Raw genomic sequence first — 20,173 nt, 5'->3', positions numbered from 1 at the left:
GGAGAGACCTCCTGTTGCAGTCACTGTTACAGCATGGAAAGAGCAGCCTGCATCAGGATGCTGTGGAGAGGAAGTGTAGAGGATGCTTCACCACAGACCAGTAAACCATGCAGCAGTTTTACACACACTTAAGAACCTAAACCATCACAGGAAGTAAAGCGAGATGTGGTCATTCATGCGCAGGATGTTTGAAATTTGTTCTGACACAGATATATTGGATTATGAGGCTGCTGATGTACTAGTGTGCTGGTGCCACTTTAATGTTAGACAGGATTTTCACATATCAGCAGCATGTTTTTTTTTCCTGTACTGTGAGGCTGTACTTAATTACTTAAGGGGTTATACTGCTATAGCTTACATTGGCCCAGTGTGTTTGTAGTGGAGAACAGCGCCACCTGCAGTTTAGGGGTCAGTAAAGCTCTAAAGTAAAGTGTAGTTCATGTAAATGTTCAGGCAATCCTGGGCAAATTACACATTCTGTTTATTCATGTGAAGTGAAAATAAGTAAATACAGTCCTAAAGCAAATGGACAAAAGTAGATGAACTGTTACTTTTTATTTTATGAATTAATTTTTATTAATTTTCTGAAAAATTAAATAGTAGTTGTGGCATGTATGAAAGTTTGGCAACTCTATTAAGTCAGTAGTTAGTATCACTGTAAATATCACAGCTTGTAAACACTGTCTTGTAGCAGCTAAGAGACTGTCTGTTCTTGATTTAGGGGATTTTCACCCACTCCTCCTGGAGATCACTTCAAGTTCTGAGATATTTTTAGATCGACCCACCGATTTTCAGTGACATTCAGGGCAGACGGGGCTGTGAGGGACGTTCCAAAAGTAGTTCACGGTGGATTTTAAGATCTGCTTTGCATCATTGTCCTCTTATAGAAGCCAGTCTCTTTTCAGTTTCACTTTTTCTTGACTTTCCAAACTTTTCAGTGCAACTGAAAGTGATAAATATAACACATCATCCAATCATTGTGATAGTAGAAGCTAACCACAACTGCATTCATTAATATACTAAACCTGTTTTGTATTTTTGCACAGTTTTCCTCCCTTTCTTACAGTGCTCAGTTCAGCTAGAGACAGTTCATCACAGTGTTTAATTAGAAAGTGACTACTTTTACCACCTTAATTTGTTTTTCTGTCTACAAGGAGGGGAGTAGATTCCCTCCTGAAATTCAAGGCAAACATATAACTACCAATTATTGTGGCTGTATGTTTAAAAACAAGACAATTCAACCTACTCTGATCTACCCCAGGGTCAAACAATCACATATAATTTACGCTACACTGGTCTTGTTTTTAAAGATGTAACAAGAAATCTATTCCTTTTCCTGTAGTTTCAGGAGCACCTGCTTGTGTTTAATCATGGTCAGATCCAAGTAGCTCTTCCTCCACTGTGTGCCATTATTTTCTGCTTGTTTATTGGACACTCGATCATTTGTATTAAACAGAATTATGGGTAGCATTAAAAATTTATTAAAGTTGACCTGTACAGACTCTTACCAGATGCTTGGTGCAACAGGATTTTGCATATATTTTTCTATTTTCCACTGAGACATGAAACAAAGGTTAGAAAAATGAACACCCCTGAATAAGAGATCCTATGATCTTTGTGTACATATCACTGATCAATAAATGGCACAAACATTGTAGGTTGAACTATAAGAAGATAGAGATTGTTCTGAGCTGAGCATTAATAGAAAAAAAAAATTATTCTGGACTGTACTCAGTCAGTTACACTCAACAGCACCTGTTGTGTTGTCTCAGGGCATATATATTTGTGAGATTCAAAACTTGTGCTTAAGTCTGAGTTCTCAGTTTGGCACTGTGTAAACCTTTAGACAGGAGACAGAAACTTGGCTTCACCTGAGGTCAAACAACCACACACATTGCCACCTTATGTGATTTTGTGACTGCAATAGTCAGGGGAGTGAGGGAGCTCAGCCTTGATAATTTGCTCAGGTGTTGATCCATCACGTCAGCTACATAATGAATGAATGATAACAGCTCCAGGTTGTTGTTCTGCTGGAATGTGTTTTCTTTCTCTCTTGAATGTCTGTTTCTTCTTATGGAACGTATGAGTAAATCAATACATTGTTTTCATGTGTATTGTATCTGATTTTCACAGAATACAAAGTGTAGGACTTCAGCAAAACACATGTTTAGAAAGATCCTTTATTGTGAGAAATATGGTTATCAGTGCATTTTAAACAATGAATTCTCCATTCTTTGTAGCTGCATTTTAGTTCATTGCCAACTAGTTTTATACTGGTGCTTATATTCTTTAAGATGTGGTGTTTGTTGAAAGTGTATTTTTCATATTGTCAACAAATCTGATACTTTTCAGCTTTCCTGCCCTGTCTGTGGCACTCAGCTCCAAGCCAATTGGTTCCTACTGAAGACATACATCTTTAAAAACAGATTACACTCAATATGTAGTGGCAAAGGCTCAGTTATATCCTGAAACAGCTGGGGCAGTGTTGTTCTCAGCAACCATTACTCAAACAGGAGAATAGTACATTTGATTGCTGCAGATTTATACACTTTTAAGGCACAGTAGGCATTTATGGCAGCATGGCAGTTTATCTGGAATTGGAAATAAACTACAGTGCCCATGTGTAATGTAACCACTAGCAACAGTGTGGGTCTATGATCTTGTTGATTGTTTTTTTGGTTGTAGTCTTTACACTGGATTTGTTGACTGAAAATTAGTTTCTTAAACTGTTGCAGTTGGCTCTAGTAAGAATCAAACACAAAGCAATTAGAAATCAGCCTCAAACTCCACTCCAGCATTATGACACAACATTTTTGACCTGCTTCTACCATATTCAACCCCAGTCTAATCACCAGCACCGCTGTCAAGCAAAACAAGCACTGAGCATTCCTGAAGTGCAGGCCCCTTGGAAAAAAAGAAGCCATGATTTCCACTCCTCTTGATCTTCACAAGCTAATGAGCTAAAATCCCTCAGCCCTTTTCCTTGTAGCTAAAAGCCTCTTTGTTGTCATGGCAACCAGCACTCTTCACCCCCTGTTTTTTTTTCTCCCCCTGTATAAATTTGGTGTTGATTAAAAAAAAATGAACATGATCATACATCTTTGAAAGGAAAGACCACAGTTACTGTTTATCTTAATACTGATGCTCCGTGCACTATGAGTAGAGGAGAAAACAGCTGCAGTCTTTATTGTATCTGGGTTTCAGAGGTGGTGAGGATTATTTTTGTTTTGCAGGAAGGTCCAGAGGTTCTCAGGTCAAGGTTTGGTCTTTACATGAGAACAGAACAGACAGTACCAGTTTCACAGATCCCTAGACAAAGTGAACTGGGGTAAAAGAGATTAGGAATAAATTAATATTTCTGAATTTTACTCTGTGCATACTGTGCATTCTCTGCATCAAACAAGTCAGATGTGAAATCACCCTCAGGTGGACAACAAAGTGAAGGAGATTACTTTGTTTTGTTTCAGGCTCAGTAATGACAAATGAAAAAGCGGAGATTCCCCCACAGTAAAGTAAAGTAAATTTTCATGTTATTATTGGGAGGTGTGTGTAGTGTTTAGGCCCAAATGAAGCTTCTAATTGATCTTTGATGATGCATAGCCTGTGGGCTTTTCATGCTGCTACCTTGATATGTGCAGATCATTAACTTAAAGCACTTGTTTTCATTTATACAGAGTGGTGTAGCAATGGTGTGTATGTTGTTTTGTCTCTTCTTTTTACTGTGGATTTAGTTTTTTGATTTGCTACAATTTGGAATCTCTTTAAACCTATGGAAAAAGATTTCCATATGTCCAGAGATTTTCTTTTCACTATCACACTTTTTAATTGTTTTCTCATTGATTAATTATTAACTTTTTGACTGTGACATTTAAATGATCACCAGCTCATAAATACTGATGCTTTAGATTGTTTAATATAAACACGTCTCCTGACTCCCTGCTATAAGCCAAGCTCAATAGTTGACCATTTGCATCTCACCTCATGCATGACTAATCAATCAGTAGTATGATCATCAGTCATACTGGGGAGCAGATTACCCTTGGGTTTTAATTGGTTTATACATAAGTCTCCCGATGCATGTGGGCACATAATCAAGGGAGTCGTCATCTGTCATGAATGGGGGTTTCAATGCAAGTCTTTGAACATTAGATGACATGAGCCATGAACCTGGTCAGCATCAATAAAAACTACAACTACAAGTTAGATTCATAGATGACTGTAGTGTTTCAGTAATCTCAACCATCCAGCCTCAGTGTTTCTCTTTTTCTCTTTGGGTTCAATTTGAATATAAATGTCTTAATTGACAAATAGCACATTGCATTTTGGAAATAATCTACAACCACTCTGAATGAATTTGGTCATTCAGTTATTCCTTCAATCTTTCTTTTTCAAACTGATGTTTATGCCAATTTAGTAGTGCTGCCCCACTGTCCTACTTTCTGTTGTTAATTAGTGTTTGCACATTACCCACATCAGGGTGTTTGGCCTCCTATGGGGCTAACTGTGCAGTTTATTGTGCCTTGTCATTCAACCAATCTGTGTATTTACAGTGATGCTTTGCTGCGAAGCTGCAGTGGTTAGCTGGGTAGAGGCAAATGATAAACATACTGATAAATTTGTTTGCATTTTCTCTTTGAAAACAGTATATAAATTAATTCATGCATGTTAGTGTAGCTCAGTTTTCAGCCATTCTTGCTTAAAGCAACATGTAACTTTACTGAGAAACAGTAAATGTTTCACTGTTTTCTTGTGGTTCATAGACCAAGTGATTAATTGAGAAAATAATCAGCCGATTAACTGATGATAAAGATAATCATTAGTAGCAGCGGTAGAATGAAAACTCCTTCAGGCAACAAGGTTGGAGGCAGGTTTTCTATTCCTTTGTTTCAAACAGTGAGAGGTCAGAAGGCGTGACAGACTCTCAGCCTCTTGCTGTGCTGCTGTCAGAGTGAGTGAGTGGAGATGTCAGTCAAACAGGAGTCCAAGCAACTGCCCAGCACATCAGGAAATGAAGCAGCTGCTTTAAAGGAGAGGTGTTTTTCACCAGAGCTGACACACTCAAGACGCAAAACAACATGCAGAGCTAAATAACTGCTGTACCTCTTGTCAGTTTAAAAAAAAAAAGCTTACATATACACCCACACGATTATAACTGAAATGACATTTTGTGAAGTTGGGGTCCAAGTGGTAATTTTAAACAGGCTTTTAAATGTTCAAAAATATCCCTGACATTTCTGTTCATTTCACTGTTCATTTCTTGTTTTTGAAAGTCTGCGGTCCCTTAATAGCAGTGATGTGAACAAGGAAACCAACTTGCACGTACATAAAATGAACTATAATATACTACTCATGTTCAGAGTAGGAGAAAATTAAACCGATTTTTTTATTCATTTTAAAACTTGATTGACCTTAAGCATCAAACTATCTGCATAGAACACCAAAGGAAGGTCAGAGACTATGCGATTGATTAAGCTCAAACAGAAGCAGCAAATCAGCCAAACAGTGTTTTGTTGCTTTGCTGCCTGTTTAAGTGCCGCCCAGTTTTAGTCTATTAGCTGACTAATGGGTCGTTATGGACTTTGCCAGATGAAGTGTGTCACTTTATATGGGCTCTTTACAAGTAATTGGCAATTAGTCATTACTGGAATAAGATAATCATGTTTCTGATGGTCACACAGTATCCCTGAGTGTTTTTGTGTTGACCACTCTGAGTCTGGATGATAAATAAAACCATTAGAGGCCCTGAGGTCTACATTTAAAGAGAAACAGTGGTTCAGTATTTTGAGAGATATGCTCATTATATATACACTGAACAAAAATATAAATGCAACACTTCTGTTATTCCTCCCATTTTCATCATGAGTTGAAATAAAAGAGGCTGAGACTGCATTATACCTAATGCGCAGACATGACATGAGTTCTGTGGATTTGTAATAGATTAAAAACCTGAAATGTCATAAGTTTGTAAAGATTTCCAGAAGAGACAGGGGAACATTTACAACTTACACATAATCACTTCTTCTTGTCACAACTTTAATTAAAAGTGGGAAGAAGGGATTAAATGAGAAGTCCACCTGGTCCACCTGGTGGTATCCCACATGTTGAGAGGACCAATTTGATAGAAACCTGATATGCGAGACCAATTTTGACATAATTAATTTCAAGGGCAGCCTGGGGAGCAGGGAGACAATAAACATTAACTAGATTGTTGTGATTAATGCTGCACTGGTGACACACATATGAGACCTTTTTAATAAGTACTTAAATGTAGTCTAAATTAAGATAAGCTCTGGTGTCAGGGAGGAGGTGACTGGGATGTTCTCTTGGGATTTTTATGTTTTTTTTAATATTTATTCTTTAAAAATATAAAAAAATGCTGAAGTGAAAAATTATTGATGCATGCTTAATAGATTTTATGAGGCTTTCTCTCTCTATAAATATTGGTCCATATAAATTTAAGAGCTTCCTCTGGCTCTTAGTTTTCTTTGCCACTTCAGAGTCTCAAAATGCCACTGCAGCTTAACAGCCTGTTTGAGCCTGGTGTCATTACCAGCAACTGAAAATGAACCATGAAACTTTTCCCAAGGGCTCCTACTTAACAAAGCTTACAATTGGCTACGGCAAGCTGGTGAAGAAAAAGTGTGTTGACTGATCCAGCACTTTCAGACATACAAGGCCAGGGGAAACAGACAACCAAAGTCCAAACAGGGTCTGTCTGCTTGGCTCTACCTGCTGTACAATTATACTACATTATAGCCGTAACTGCTCTTTGGTGCTGTATCTCACAATGTCAGTCCTCTCTATATTTTAATGCCTTTGTTTTTGTTTGTTTGTGTTGCTGCAGACTGCTCAGTGTGCTCTGCTGTAGTCTGGACTCATTTCTGCTGCTGGAGAGCCAGTACAACATCTGCTCCATGCTGCTGCAGAGTCAGAGGGAGAACGTCACTGAGCCTGACACCAGTGAGGGGTATGATATGCATGGTTTGGAAGTTATTAGTTTTATTGTCCTCTATTACATAATCTAATCTTACCACTGCTGCTTATTTGCAGAGATTAGCATTTCTAACTTGTAGAAACAAAATACTAGTTTATATTAAAGTGACTTTAGTTCTGCCAATAAGTCACACAAAGCGGCTTTTGCATCTACAGGTTTCTTTGACTGCTATAAAGTGGTAAATATAAATGTCCTTTTAAAATTTTATATATGGGAATATATGTGGAGGTATTTCTTAACAAACAGCAGCGTATCAAGCCCAGTACGTCTGTGCAGCATCTCTGGCTTTAGTGCAGGCTTGTAGACGTGGTCTGTGAGCACAGGTTTTGGCATCTGAACAGGCATGAGGATACCAAACATTGACAAGACTCCGTGATGCTGTGCCAGTGTTTAACTGTTGTTAGCTAAGGCATAGTTACAGCACTAACTCCCCTCTAAAACAGCAGATTGCGGTTGTTTCATTTGTTTGTAAATGGATCAAACAAATTTGATTTATTGTGTTAATTACTGAGCTTTAAAGGCGCTAGTTGATGTCTTTTTTCCTTTAGACGGGGCAGGTGTTGCACTCAGCTGACCACATCTTGTATCCAGACACTAAAGGGAGATCAGTCTTCTAATCAAACTTTCAGATAGAAAGCAAACTGTATTTGCCAAAATGTTGAACTATTCCTGGGGTGACCCAATGGCTGCACGGTTAAGGCACATAACCCATGGGAGCATGTGCCCTGAGCAGCAGGTCCCTGGTTTGACTCTCAGCCAGCCAGATCATTAACTGCGTGTCTTTCCCCTACTGTCTGCCTTCTCTGTCTGCTAACTAATAAAGGCAATAATCTTAAAAAAACGTTCCTTTAATACCCCTCCTGTACTTTGACATTACCCCTTTGGCTCCTCTAGACATTTCAGTCAGAGTATGTTTCTTGAAAGTTCAATTTACTATAACCGGAGCAAGTTGGACTGAGGGAAGTTATTTCATTCATTTAGACCTTTCAACAGCTTCCACATCAAGCATGTTCAGTTCTCATAGTCATTCTCTCTCATACTCATTCAGAAAAGACTTTTTGCTCCTCTGTGCATCATCCTGATATGACAGAACACTTTTCAAATTTAATCATTGCTCAGGATGAGAAATTGTTTGTTTGTCTTGTCACAAACAAAATGAAATAAAGCAGAAAGAATGTGAAAAGGCCATTTCCGAAAGTGGGTGTTCAAGAGCCCCTCTCTCTTTTGTAAAGGATGGCAGAGCCATGGCTATTGGTTATGAATGGAAATGGCCCTGAAATGCCAACTCACATTGCATGTCTGAGTGCTGGCTCAATTTTAGAGAGTAATGACTTGTTAATTTATCTTCCTTTCCTGCCCTCTCTTCCCTTCGTGCTCCCATTTTCATCATGAACAGCATCATCTATTCTTTCCTTTTACCCTCTTTTCTTCATCCTCCTCTTTTTCGCTCCTGTTCAATGTCATCTAAACTTTACTTTTCTGCATCTCACTCTTGATTTACCCTACTTTTTGTTTCATTCTTTGCCCCTAACTGTCTTTATTTAATTTTTTGCTCTGACCTTTTCAGTATCAATGACACTCAAATTCACTAAAGCTACTTTGTAAGGGCAATCTGCACATTTTATTTCACTTCAGCTGTTTGAGCCATGAGTGATGTGAATCTTTTTTTTTCCTGAAAAATGTATGCAAATGACATTTTGTGGCAAACAGGCTCTTGGAAAGAGCACTGTACAAGAAGATAGTTCGTTTTTATTACTAATTTCAAGTCCAAATTGCCTCAGCTATAAGAACTATCCACCAAGGCTGACACCCTTCGACCTTAAAGTGCCTTTATAATTGGAATATTCTCTGATTTTATCTGAAATTCAACATGGAAACCTTCTCTCTTTCTCTCCTATCTTACCTTACAGCAATGGTATAGTTGCAGTCATTCAGAGGCTTCAAACTCTATGGAAAGTTTTATATGACTTTCAAATAAACTTGTCTGAGCTACACTAAACTGGGGAATTTTTGAGGTGTCAGTGATTGCCTACAGTGGTTGTATTACTTTACATGACCTTGTCTACCAAAAATATTATGGGGCCAATCTTTGCAGATACTGTAAGCTGTAGTACACATCTCAATGCCTGAACATCTATTGCATTAGGGTGTGAGCCTGTTGTAATTGTTGTTTAATCCTGTTTTGCACCTACTCTTAACACTATCTATCTATCTTTGTCTAATCCCCTCTGCCTTCCCAGGGAGTTCATCATAGACAGTCTGTCAGTGGAGAGGAATCATGTGCTGGTTCGTGTTAGTGTGGTGGGAGGGCCATCTGAGAGAAGGCTTCCTCCTCGAGCTCTGCAAGAGGTCAGCTACACTTCATTTTTCATTGTAACCTGGTTTTTGCGTTGGTTCCTTTTCACCAGTCGAGTCTAAGTTTTGCATAAAAAATGAATTATGTGTGTTTATTTTATGAACATCTTTTATTTCAGAAAATACATTAAAAAGTGGCAGCAAATGGTTAGGGGTGGACAAAATGCTGTTTGTCTTCATATTCAACTTTAAACAGACTATTTTTTTAAACCATCTAAATGTCATGCAACCATGAAAACAGCTTCATTTCTGTGAGGCTCCATTGGACAGATATTTTGGTGACATTTCAGCATCCTAACAACTATCCTTTGGTGATGTATTGTCTTCCTAAGCATCTTTTAGGGGAAGGCAAACACACTGACTCCTCACCACTGTTGATCTTTTTGAACAGCTCCCCAGACTGATTCAATCCTGCTTCTGCATTAATTGGACACTTGAAGATCTATTGCTTTTCATCACATTGTGCTCACAGTGCCTAGCTGTTTTTAATTTGGTCAGAATTGAGCAAAAACCTTTGTGAAATAGAGAAAATTTACCATTTCCGCTGTATAAATGGTTTAAATAGTTTTAATCTTTTCATCACTGTTTCTAATTAACGCAAACTCAGTCTTCACTGTGCTCATGATCCAAACCTCACACAAATCCATCAGTTTCTATTGGACTTTGCGCAGCTGGTAATTTTATTACAAATGATGAAAGGAGTCCGACTGATTACCAACTGGGCTTCAGTCGCGGTTTGAAGCCTGCAGCCTTATTTACTCAGCATGTTTCGAGATAGATATCAATTATTTAGGTGTTGTTTACGCTGAGTGCAAAACAGGAACTCATTTTCACTTAGGTCAAGGAAAGGATATGAAGAAGATTTCTGAAGGGGAGAGTGTAAATTAGTTTAGCGAGTATTTCCTTCATGTTTCACAGGTCTCTTTTGTTCATCTCTCCTGTTACTTGTCGAGAATACAAGTAGCAGAAAGCTGTTAAATAAGTACTGATTTTGTGTGAATTTTGCAAAACAAATGGGAAAAAGAATCCATTCTTGGTGAGAAATTAAAAGAGAAGCTTCACTGTGTTAAAATAATGGTTGCTCCTGACATTTACAAAGTGTTTTTTTCAGTGTTTTCAATGTTTAGACTTTTGCTGTATACTACTGGAAATATTTCATTTGCCAATTGTTAAACTGTTAGCTTTCATCTATTTTTGCATGGGACTAGAAAACCCAAAGACTGCTCTATGGTCATGTTTTTTTAATAGAAAGTATGCACAAAAGAACTAATTCACAGGAACTGTTGCAAGAGTCAGATTATGCCCTGTGTGCATAGCTATCACTCATATTTCTTGGAATATGACCAACAGTTTATGTCCTGTGATCCAGGATTTGGTACTTTATAGCCTCTTCAACACAGTTAATAGGTTAATAGTTTTAGTTTGGTGACTGCTCAGTTATTACACATGATGTTTTATTAAGGCTGATATTTTTTAGTTTGTCTCAAATTAAGAATCTTACATTATTTCTGTTTTAAGAAACAAAACAAAGTAAAATGAGCAGGATTTTGTTTTCTTCATGAAATTCTCCATAGTGTAGAGAAACAACATTTTGACCATAATGTATGGAGATAAACATTTGCAGAAGATATCATTGAAAAGTTGATAAGATGTGGAATTATGTGGCTCTCTTTGTAAATACTTCTGATGGATAGTCAGCAGTTTTGTAGGTGGTGGAGTTGTCAGGGAATTTGGACTGCATCTCATTATGTATAAAATCCTGGATTACCACCCGGCCTGTGTGTCCTGATATCAGGCCTCCAAACACAGTGTAGCTATGGAGAAAGATGAAAAATGATATCACCACAGAACATTTTATTTGGAGAGTCCCAAAGCTGATCAGTGCCTACCTAACATACGGGACTTTTTAAGTCTGTTTCTAACATTGTCAGAGAAGCACACCACCTGAGTGACAGACTCAAATACCAGCAGGGATTATCATGAGTGAAGGGCACAGACAGTTGGATAAAGAGGCCTGCTTTCTAAACCCCATTAACATTTAGAGCACATTATTTTGGCACGTCACATGCTGAGTTATGACTTAAAAGTTATGGCTCTTAAAAAATAAGTCATGACAGGCGTAATGAATGCAACATTAAATGGCAGTGAGTTACAAAGAAAGGAATAAATGAAGGAAGAGAGGAAGAAAAAAACTAGAAAGGAGGAAAGAACTGATGATAGCATACAAATATAAACAAACAAATATTGTGATGAACTGCTACCAGCTCAGCGCTGAAACAATTACTCCATAATGAATTCATCTAAAAGTCACTGTTTAACTGCTCTACACTGTTCATAGTTTTCAGCGTTTTAAAATGCCGTCATCAAACACTGTCAACATAGTTTTTTAGTATATTAGATTAGAAACAAATGTTAACAATCCAACGTAATGACCCATTAATAACCCAGCACACTCATGAACAACCACACCTCACCACCACAGCTTCACATGTATGTATCTCATTATGTGACATTTGAAGCATGTGATGAATATGTTTTAAATGCAGAACTGAAATGTTGTTTATCATTATTATACTTAGGTGTAATGAGGTGGTCAAATAATTAACAGAGTTTCTTTATCTGCTCACTCCAGGGTGAAGATCCTTACCCCTGGCCCATGTTTTCAAGCTACCCTCTACCTCACTGCTACACCTTGGACCCACCAAAGATCATCCATGACTCACATGGTAAGAGACACTTTGATGAGGCTGCTGCTTTTACTGGTGCATCACTGTGATTTTTTTACATGTAGCTTTTTTCTCCTTGCACAGACTCTGAGATCAGTGCATTTTTGGCATCATCTACAGACACAAAGAGCGACGAGAGCTGGATGGCGATCTGTCGGTAGGCAGTACTGCAAACTTATGACCTCCAAATCCAGCATCCTAACTGGAAAAGGTAGACTACTGGTTTTTATTAACATATCAATACTCTTATCAGCCACAAATCAGTCAGTGGTCAAATTTATCAGAAGTTAGAGAAACATAGCTCAAATGCTTCGTATGTGCATTTAGACTTTTTTGAGATTGGATAACTGCCTTGTCCGCCTAAGATAGGAGGGTTTTTGTTGTCATCATAAGAGATGATAAGAGGGATAGACACTGTATGACACAGTATCATAAACAGTAAAATAATAATAATAATAACCTAGTCAATCATCACAGTCAAGTGTGTTATAATGGTAGCTGAAGATAATAGTCAAATCACACTGTGATGGGTGTGTAGGTTAAAATTAAACCAAAATATCTTCTATCACCCCCCTACTGTCTGTCAGGTCATGAAGCCTGTCCCCTCAATGTTAGTGGACGGGAGATGAGCAAAACTGAAAAACCAGTATCATGTGTAGTTCTTATCATGCTGATACATGTCCAAGTGTTTTCCTGTTATCTCTTAGTTATTTGATGCTCTGTAAGATGGTTGCGCCTGTATCTGGGACATTTTGGTTTCATTTTTGTATAGTGGGAGGAAGTTAACAAACGCCGTCCATCGTTACATTATTCAGCAGGAATATGTGCACCTTCAGGTGTTCATACAGCTTGTACAAACTCATTAGCAACTGTCATTAGCTCCATAAAAATCTACATGTATAAGTGTTCTAATAATAATGGGAAGAACATATAACTATAACTATACTGCATCATGGATTCTGTGTGTAACTACATTATCTGCTGATTTCTTGTAATGTGCTGCAGGTGCATCACACACCTACTCACCAAGATTACACACAATTGACGTCCATGAACCTTTTAAGAACTCCTCATCGCTGCGATTGACAGCCACTATGAAATGGCACTGATGCCTACTTTTTCCTACGTAGGAGTAAATAGTGGTGATTCAAGGAGCACAAAAATACACTGAAATGAAGGAGGGCTTTCAGTCTTGTCATTAATGCATGTACTGTACAGTGATTGCTTTCTTTCATCAGTACACTTTAGAACTGAGCCTGTAAAGGAATCCACTCTCTGCTCCATTGTGTTCATTTAAGGAAGACTACGATCAAGATTTATTATTTGTTGAGTTTCCCTTTGCTGTAGAAGTGCTGTTTTATTTGGCACGTCATTAATCACGCAAAACCTGGCATTACACTTTTTAGGAAACATTCAGTGAAGGAAATTGTAGCATTTATAGGTTGACTACTAAATTAACCTACTTCCTAGGCAATTTATTGAACATTTACTTAGTCTAGCTCTGCGTATGAAGACACTTTGATTAGCACTTGTATCTTTGATAGGCTTCCATTCAGCTGCAAGATGAAAACGATTAACTATACAATCTCTTCATCAAAACGCTCATGATTAGAATTGTTTGCATGTTCAATACCTCACTATCTTGCCAGCCTATTGATTACTTAATTGGTCTCCCTCAACAGCATGTCAATGAGATGCATTCAACAGGCCTCAGAGTCATGGAATTGCAGTCTGAATCCCGCTAGCAGTTATGATTCAGCGCTCATTGTATTTTCTAAACTGGCAGCTTGTGAGATGTTCGTATGTATTTACAGAGGGATTCATCACTTTGTTGCATGAACATGACTTCACTAACATCCTGTTTCACTTTACACTATAGTGAGAGTTTTCATGTTGTTTTTATATTGTTTTATGTTGACTTGGAATGATAGAAATCCTTGATTGCCATCATACGATAGCTGCTTTTTTACTGCAGTTAATATTTTGTGATATACCTCATCTCAGGATGGCACCAGATAAGATTCCTATGTCATCAGCCTTAACTGGATCCAGGCCAAGTGCAAGTAGGAAGTGGCTATCAGTGGTCACTGACTAGCAGTTATGAAAAAGTACATCAAAATACTATTTAAATATGCTAAATTAATGTTATGTAGTGCTTCAAGTGGACCAGAAGTGGTGCTGTTGCTCTGCATATTAACATTTTAGCAATGGCAAATTAAGGGGTACTTAAATATTTATATCAGAGAAGGCAGGTTTATTTGTAGAGCACATTTCAACAACACGGCAATTCAAAGTGTTTTACATAAAATATAAAAGGCATAAAAACAAAATTTAAAAGCAGCATAAAACAATATAAAAAGCAACTGGATAGAAATTAAAAAGTGAAAATAACAAATAAGAAATACAAGAGGAAAAGTTAAGATGTAGTGTAAGAGACTAGTAATAATTTGATTTGATAAAAGGCAGAATATTTCCCATTGCAGTGCACTTCAACAGCACTGCAAACTACAGCCTCCAAAATGACCATAAAATTCACCTCTCCAAAACAGTTTCAACAAATACTGAATATTATAACCTTCAGGAAGGAAGGATTTATTGCAGGAACTACAGGAAGTGATGCAATAATTTCAGCTGAAACTGAAAAGAAGAAAACATATTACATCACTTAATTCACTATATATTTATTTAATGGTAAAAAGAACATCTGAACACCTGCTGCACTTGTGTCAAGTCGAAGTAGAGATTGAGCATTGTGGCAACTATTCTCTCCTCGATGGGCTCTGGCCTGGAATGTACTTCATTTGGTGAAGTTCAGTGGATTTAGGAAAAATTGTGTACCAAATGAATAAATGTAAATGTAAAATCAGATAGTGTTTGGTGTAAGATTCAGTAGGACACTGAATAATTTCAGTAATAATTACACCTTGAATTAAAGTAATGCAAAATGCAAATATTAAGTTATGGATACAGCTCAGACAAATGCTGCCAAATTAGTCAATTTAGTGATTTTTATATACTGGAAAGAGTCAGGGCAGTGTACTGTAGTCAGTGCAGGGTATTAACAAAGAAAAGTTGAAGTTCTTTCAGATATTTATTAAAGAAAATGATAGTGACATAAACACTTGAGAATGTCTGTGAAACTAAGGTTCAAGTCATTACTTATGTAAGTGGCAAACTCATCTGTTCAGAAAATTAAAACAACAGCTCCTTTGCAATCTCAGCTTTGCTCCTGGGCCACTGTGTTGTAAGAGATTGGTACTGTATTATCTGTATCACCTTTACAAGCAGCCTCATCACCCACGGTTTTCTCTCTATAACTACAATTAGATCTACAGTGACTGTGGGTGGTTTCTTTGCACTGCAATGCGATATGACACTAAAAGCAAAGCTGTCAGGGTTTACCCAGGGACAATCAGGGGCAGTGAAGCCATAAGTTGAGTGGATGCACATTTGCCAAGTGTAGTGATGGTGTTACTGTACATGTGTTTTTGCAACTGAACGGTGATCTTCTACATCAGAGACGTAACTATCCTAGATGTCAATGCTGCCACATTTCTAAGCTGTTTATATGACGAGTGAATTTTTAGGAAGTTGTTATTATTTTAATTCTAATGTCTTCTACAATAAAGAAGCATACTGTGTGGCTTACAGGGAAAGTATTTGTAAAGTAAAGCAACTGATGTATTTGAATTTGGATTTTCCTTGAACACAGTGTTTTATTGTTGCTGTTCCAGCATAAATTTTAGGTGTGTTTGTTTTTTCTCCTCAGTGCTGGCTGACCTTCTGGAGAAGGTTGTGGCCCATCTATCCAGCTCTGCCACAGAGTGCTTCTTCTCTCCAGCTCAGTACAAAGGTCAGTGCAGAAGCTCTTGTTTTTCTCTTGACAGTTTAGACAAAGGAAAATAACTAAAGGGCATTCAGTGGATCAGTGGAGTAATCCAGAGTCTTTGTATGTGAGATGTAGATCTAACCTCTGTCTTTTCCTCTGCTCCTGTCACTTTCTCGGTTATGACAATGACTATAATTTTTTTTTGTTTTTGTTAAAGGATTAAATAGTTGTTTTAATCATCACATCACTTCTGATTTATACTGGTAGGGCCTTGTAGAGCTCTTTCAGTCAGACTTATCAACATCTTATTTTGGTGGAGCATATTGTCACTGTGACCCTGGGGATGTGTTGTCTTAGTATCTCAAGGCAAGCACTTACCTGGTGCCCAGGCTTGTACTCAGGTGCTCAGACTCAGCCCAGAGAAGTAATATATGATGTTTAGTGTGTTTATTGTCACAGTGACCAATGACCAGCTACGATGGTGGTTTGCTGGATAGTGTGGATGAAGGGCTGTGGGTTGTACAGGTGATAAAGCCCTCAGAGGAAAAATTGTGATTTGTGATTTTGGCCTAAAAAATAGATTTGGTTCAACATGACTTGACCCTGACTGCAGTGAATTCAATTCCCACCTTCAGAGCATGTTTTTCTACATTGCAGGGTTAGGGTTAGTCCGGTCTTTCTAGCTTGGTCAGCTCAAGGGACTCCTGAATCAGCAGACAGACTTTAGCCTCTGGCAAAAATATCAGATGAGTCAGGAAAGGACAGTTTTTCAGCAGGGGGAAGAAAATTGTTGGCCTTGACTGGCGATATTGCCATCTTTCTGGTGGAGGTCACTGAGGTAGCTGAAGAGCTCAGCAGTGGCAGCGCATCAGGGGATGGATGAGAGTTGTCTTTGATGTTGTGGGTTCTGAATACCGTTGGTCTGTCCTTGTTGACACACCTCTTCAGTGTTGTGTGGAGGTCGGGGATGGTCTCTGTGGACTGGCAGCCTGAGGATAAAAAAAGTGGAGAAATTCTTCTAATTTTCAGAGCAGTTTTTACCCAAGGATAAAATTTGTTATGTTTCCAAAATCAAACATGTGAATGATTTTAGTAGGCTCGTTTGTTTGGTAGCCAGTGGGCTAAACAACCTTATCATACTGAAAAACTGCTAATTAGTAAATACCAAATCTTAAAAAAATATATACATTTTCCTAAAAGTAATGAAGTGCTAATAATTTACAGATTTTTAAAAAATAAAATGCAGTTAAATCAGATCATGGTATCGTCACGCCCTTCATCTGGAAAACACTACACAAGTTACTGCTAACATGCAGCAAAAACATACAGCAAAAAATCCCCTCAGTAAAAGATCACTCAGTCAGTGTAATTACTCCTTTATGTTTAATCAAGTCTGACATAATATTTTCCATAGTAGTAATAATCACAGCCTCAGCTTTGATTGAGTTGTCTCAGAACTGTATGTCTTAAATCAATTCATCTGTGTAAATAATGAAAAACTACACTTGAATTGAATCAGCTGTGCTTTATGCCTCTGCTCAAATAATGTTTTGATGTCTGAACGATCGTCTGGCACTGATTAGTTACATTATTATAATTATGAGACTGTCTCTGCTTTAAGCACTAGATGTGATGAACCCAAATGCAGTGATCACACAGAGAGAGTCAAGTACAGACAACAGGTGTAGAGCAACAAAAACTACAGCAAACAGCAGAAGGGAAGAAAAAAGGAGAATACCATGATTACTCCAGAGAAATTAAGCAAATAGGTGACATCTGGGCAGTTGCTTCTCCCATACTCTGTGATTTAGAAATGAACGTGGGCACATATGTGGGAGGTAGTTAGGATCATAACTTCTGTGTTGTCCATGAGAGGTGCTATTTTCAATCCAGTGATTTTACATGAACTTAATAATGTAACAAAATAGGTGGTGAGTTGCAGTATAGTTTGTGTCAGTGAAGATCAAGTGTGTGAAGGTAGAGTGCTGTGTTATTATCAAGAATAATCAGGCTTTTACCTGTGCTACTCCCTGTATATACTGGTCTCTGAAAAAGACATTCCAGCAATTACTGTGACACTTGAACACATTAAATTTGACTCACTTTTGCAGTGTAATTGATTTTTATGCAAATGAATTGACTATGGTAATAGCTTGTTTTCTGCATGACAACAATATAAAACCCTTTGAACAATGTGTTTTTAATTACGGCAAGGAAGTCAGTTTCTGTATGAAAAATGTAATCATATATTAGCCATGTCAACATATAAATAAATAAATGAATAAAACATGTAGATTTGGGCCATTTCAGTCTGGCATGTTACACAAAGCAAGTTAGTGTCTGAGTTGTTACTCGTGTCCCGGGCAAATTTCACATATAGTCCATTAATCATTAGTTTTTCAACCATAATCACTGTTTTACATTAAATCTAAATTTTTAATACTTATATTGTAGCCATCAAATGCAATTAAGCTATTAAAAGTCGGTGTGAAATATTACCCTCCGTGCTGTAGAAAACTCTATAGCTTTGATTCGATGGCTCTATGCACATTAAAAAGTGATCACATAAAAGGATAAAGTGAAGCCTGACAGGGAGTGAGGGGCGGATAAAAAATCAGCTGTCCTTACTGACATCTGCTGAGTGTGATGGGCAATTTCCTCTGTACACTTTTAAGGATGTGACCAGTTTCCTGTCTGGCTTTTAAAACTCATACAATGGACTGAGTACCAAGTCATTCTACAGTTGTGTTAAAAGCTTAAACCTTAACAGATTAATGCTGTCATCGTCAGTCTTAGAGTGATAAATTGATGCTGGTACTGTCTAAAAGCTGATATGTTTATTCCTCTTCTGTTTATAGTTTTCAGTTGTACTCAAGGATATTTGAATATCTTTGAAATCTTTTTATATCCCTCTTTGAATTATAGACTTTTATCAACAGTTTTCATTTATTTATCTCCTTGTATTTATCTCCATCCTTTTCTCTACACACATAGTGCAAAATGCAGTTGGGACTTTAATTGATCTAATCCCTTCAGTAGATTTCTAGTGTTGACAAATTAACTCTATGCATGCTGTGTGTGATTTTATTTATGCTAATGATATTAGGCTGAATGGCCACTAAACACTGAAAAACAAGATTTGTTTCACCAGTTGGAGGTAGAGTGGAGATATCTGACGACATAGGCAAGGCAAGTTTATACAGAAGACATAAAAGATATGAGGGCAAGATGTAAAAGGCATTATAAAACAACACACATGTTCGAGATTTAAAATAGAAGAGAAACATACGGTAAATAAAGTTACAAGGCAGTGCAAGATGTGAATAAATAGCTCCAGGCAATGGCAAACAGAAAAGTTTCAAGCCTGAATTTAAAAGAACTGTGAGATGGCGCAGACTGTTCCAAATAAAGGGTACACCATGAAACTAAATAAATTTGTCAGCTGTCAGCGATTTTTCCACATTGTTAAAAAACAGGGGTATCTATAGTATCTCTAAGATATATTGTATTGTTTATTTGTGGATGATTTTGCAAATCAGTGAACAGGATTGATTTATGACAATATTGAATTTTAAAATGACTTTTGTATCAATGTAATGAAGTACTGTCATTAATCAGGTACTTTACTTCCTGGATAAGACTTCCCTGTGTAGTTATTTTATCCAGACACTGTACTATCTCATGATCAGCAGCTGTGGCTCAGGGGAGTAGAGGTGGTTCGCCTCCTAATCAGAAAGTCTACAAAAAGCCCTGTATAAGTGCAGTCCATTTATCATGTATCAGCTGTTTCATATATTACACAAACCAGTCCCAGTAGGAGTGAGCTGCTGTGTGGCACGGGGCATATGTGTTGTTGCAGTGGTTTTCCTGTGGTTTAACATACTGTGTCCTCTACCTGCCAACGTCGTCAAAATAGAGCATTTTCTATGGTCACGGTATATTAGGCATTTATTGTAGGAATCAAGGCCGGAGTAATGCAAATTTCTGAAACACTGTGCAGAATTAGATTGGCTTTGTAAATATGTATGTTAATGTATTCAGACAAATGTCCCTGAGCTACTCGAGAAGAGCAGTTGAGAGAATTCATGAAAGTAAAAAGAATTCAATGGGATCAGATGCTATGAATTACTAGACTTGTCATTTGTGGCACGAAGACAGCTAATACAAGGCCACATCAGTCTGTAGTGTTTCTGAAAACGCAGTGTAAATAATGAATAATAGTAATTAGGAATGATATGTGGAATGTTTTCAGTGTGCTTTTATTTATTA

The 20,173-nt window shown here is 37.6% G+C and overlaps 1 protein-coding gene across 1 annotated transcript in view; it reads left to right on the top strand.

Moving 5' to 3' along the window:
* The window catches only part of tbc1d32 (TBC1 domain family, member 32), a 69,427-nt gene that overhangs the window by 20,596 nt on the left and 28,658 nt on the right, over positions 1 to 20,173 (top strand). The window contains 6 exon segments of the mRNA XM_051071757.1: positions 6,845 to 6,967; positions 9,235 to 9,343; positions 11,982 to 12,075; positions 12,160 to 12,233; positions 12,235 to 12,286; positions 15,845 to 15,928. Coding sequence (XP_050927714.1) covers positions 6,845 to 6,967; positions 9,235 to 9,343; positions 11,982 to 12,075; positions 12,160 to 12,233; positions 12,235 to 12,286; positions 15,845 to 15,928 — 536 coding nt within the window.

The sequence above is a fragment of the Lates calcarifer genome, linkage group LG7_1, assembly GCF_001640805.2.
Source record: "Lates calcarifer isolate ASB-BC8 linkage group LG7_1, TLL_Latcal_v3, whole genome shotgun sequence".
Classification (NCBI taxonomy): Eukaryota; Metazoa; Chordata; class Actinopteri; family Centropomidae; genus Lates; species Lates calcarifer.
This window is presented reverse-complemented; position numbering and strand designations above follow the sequence as displayed.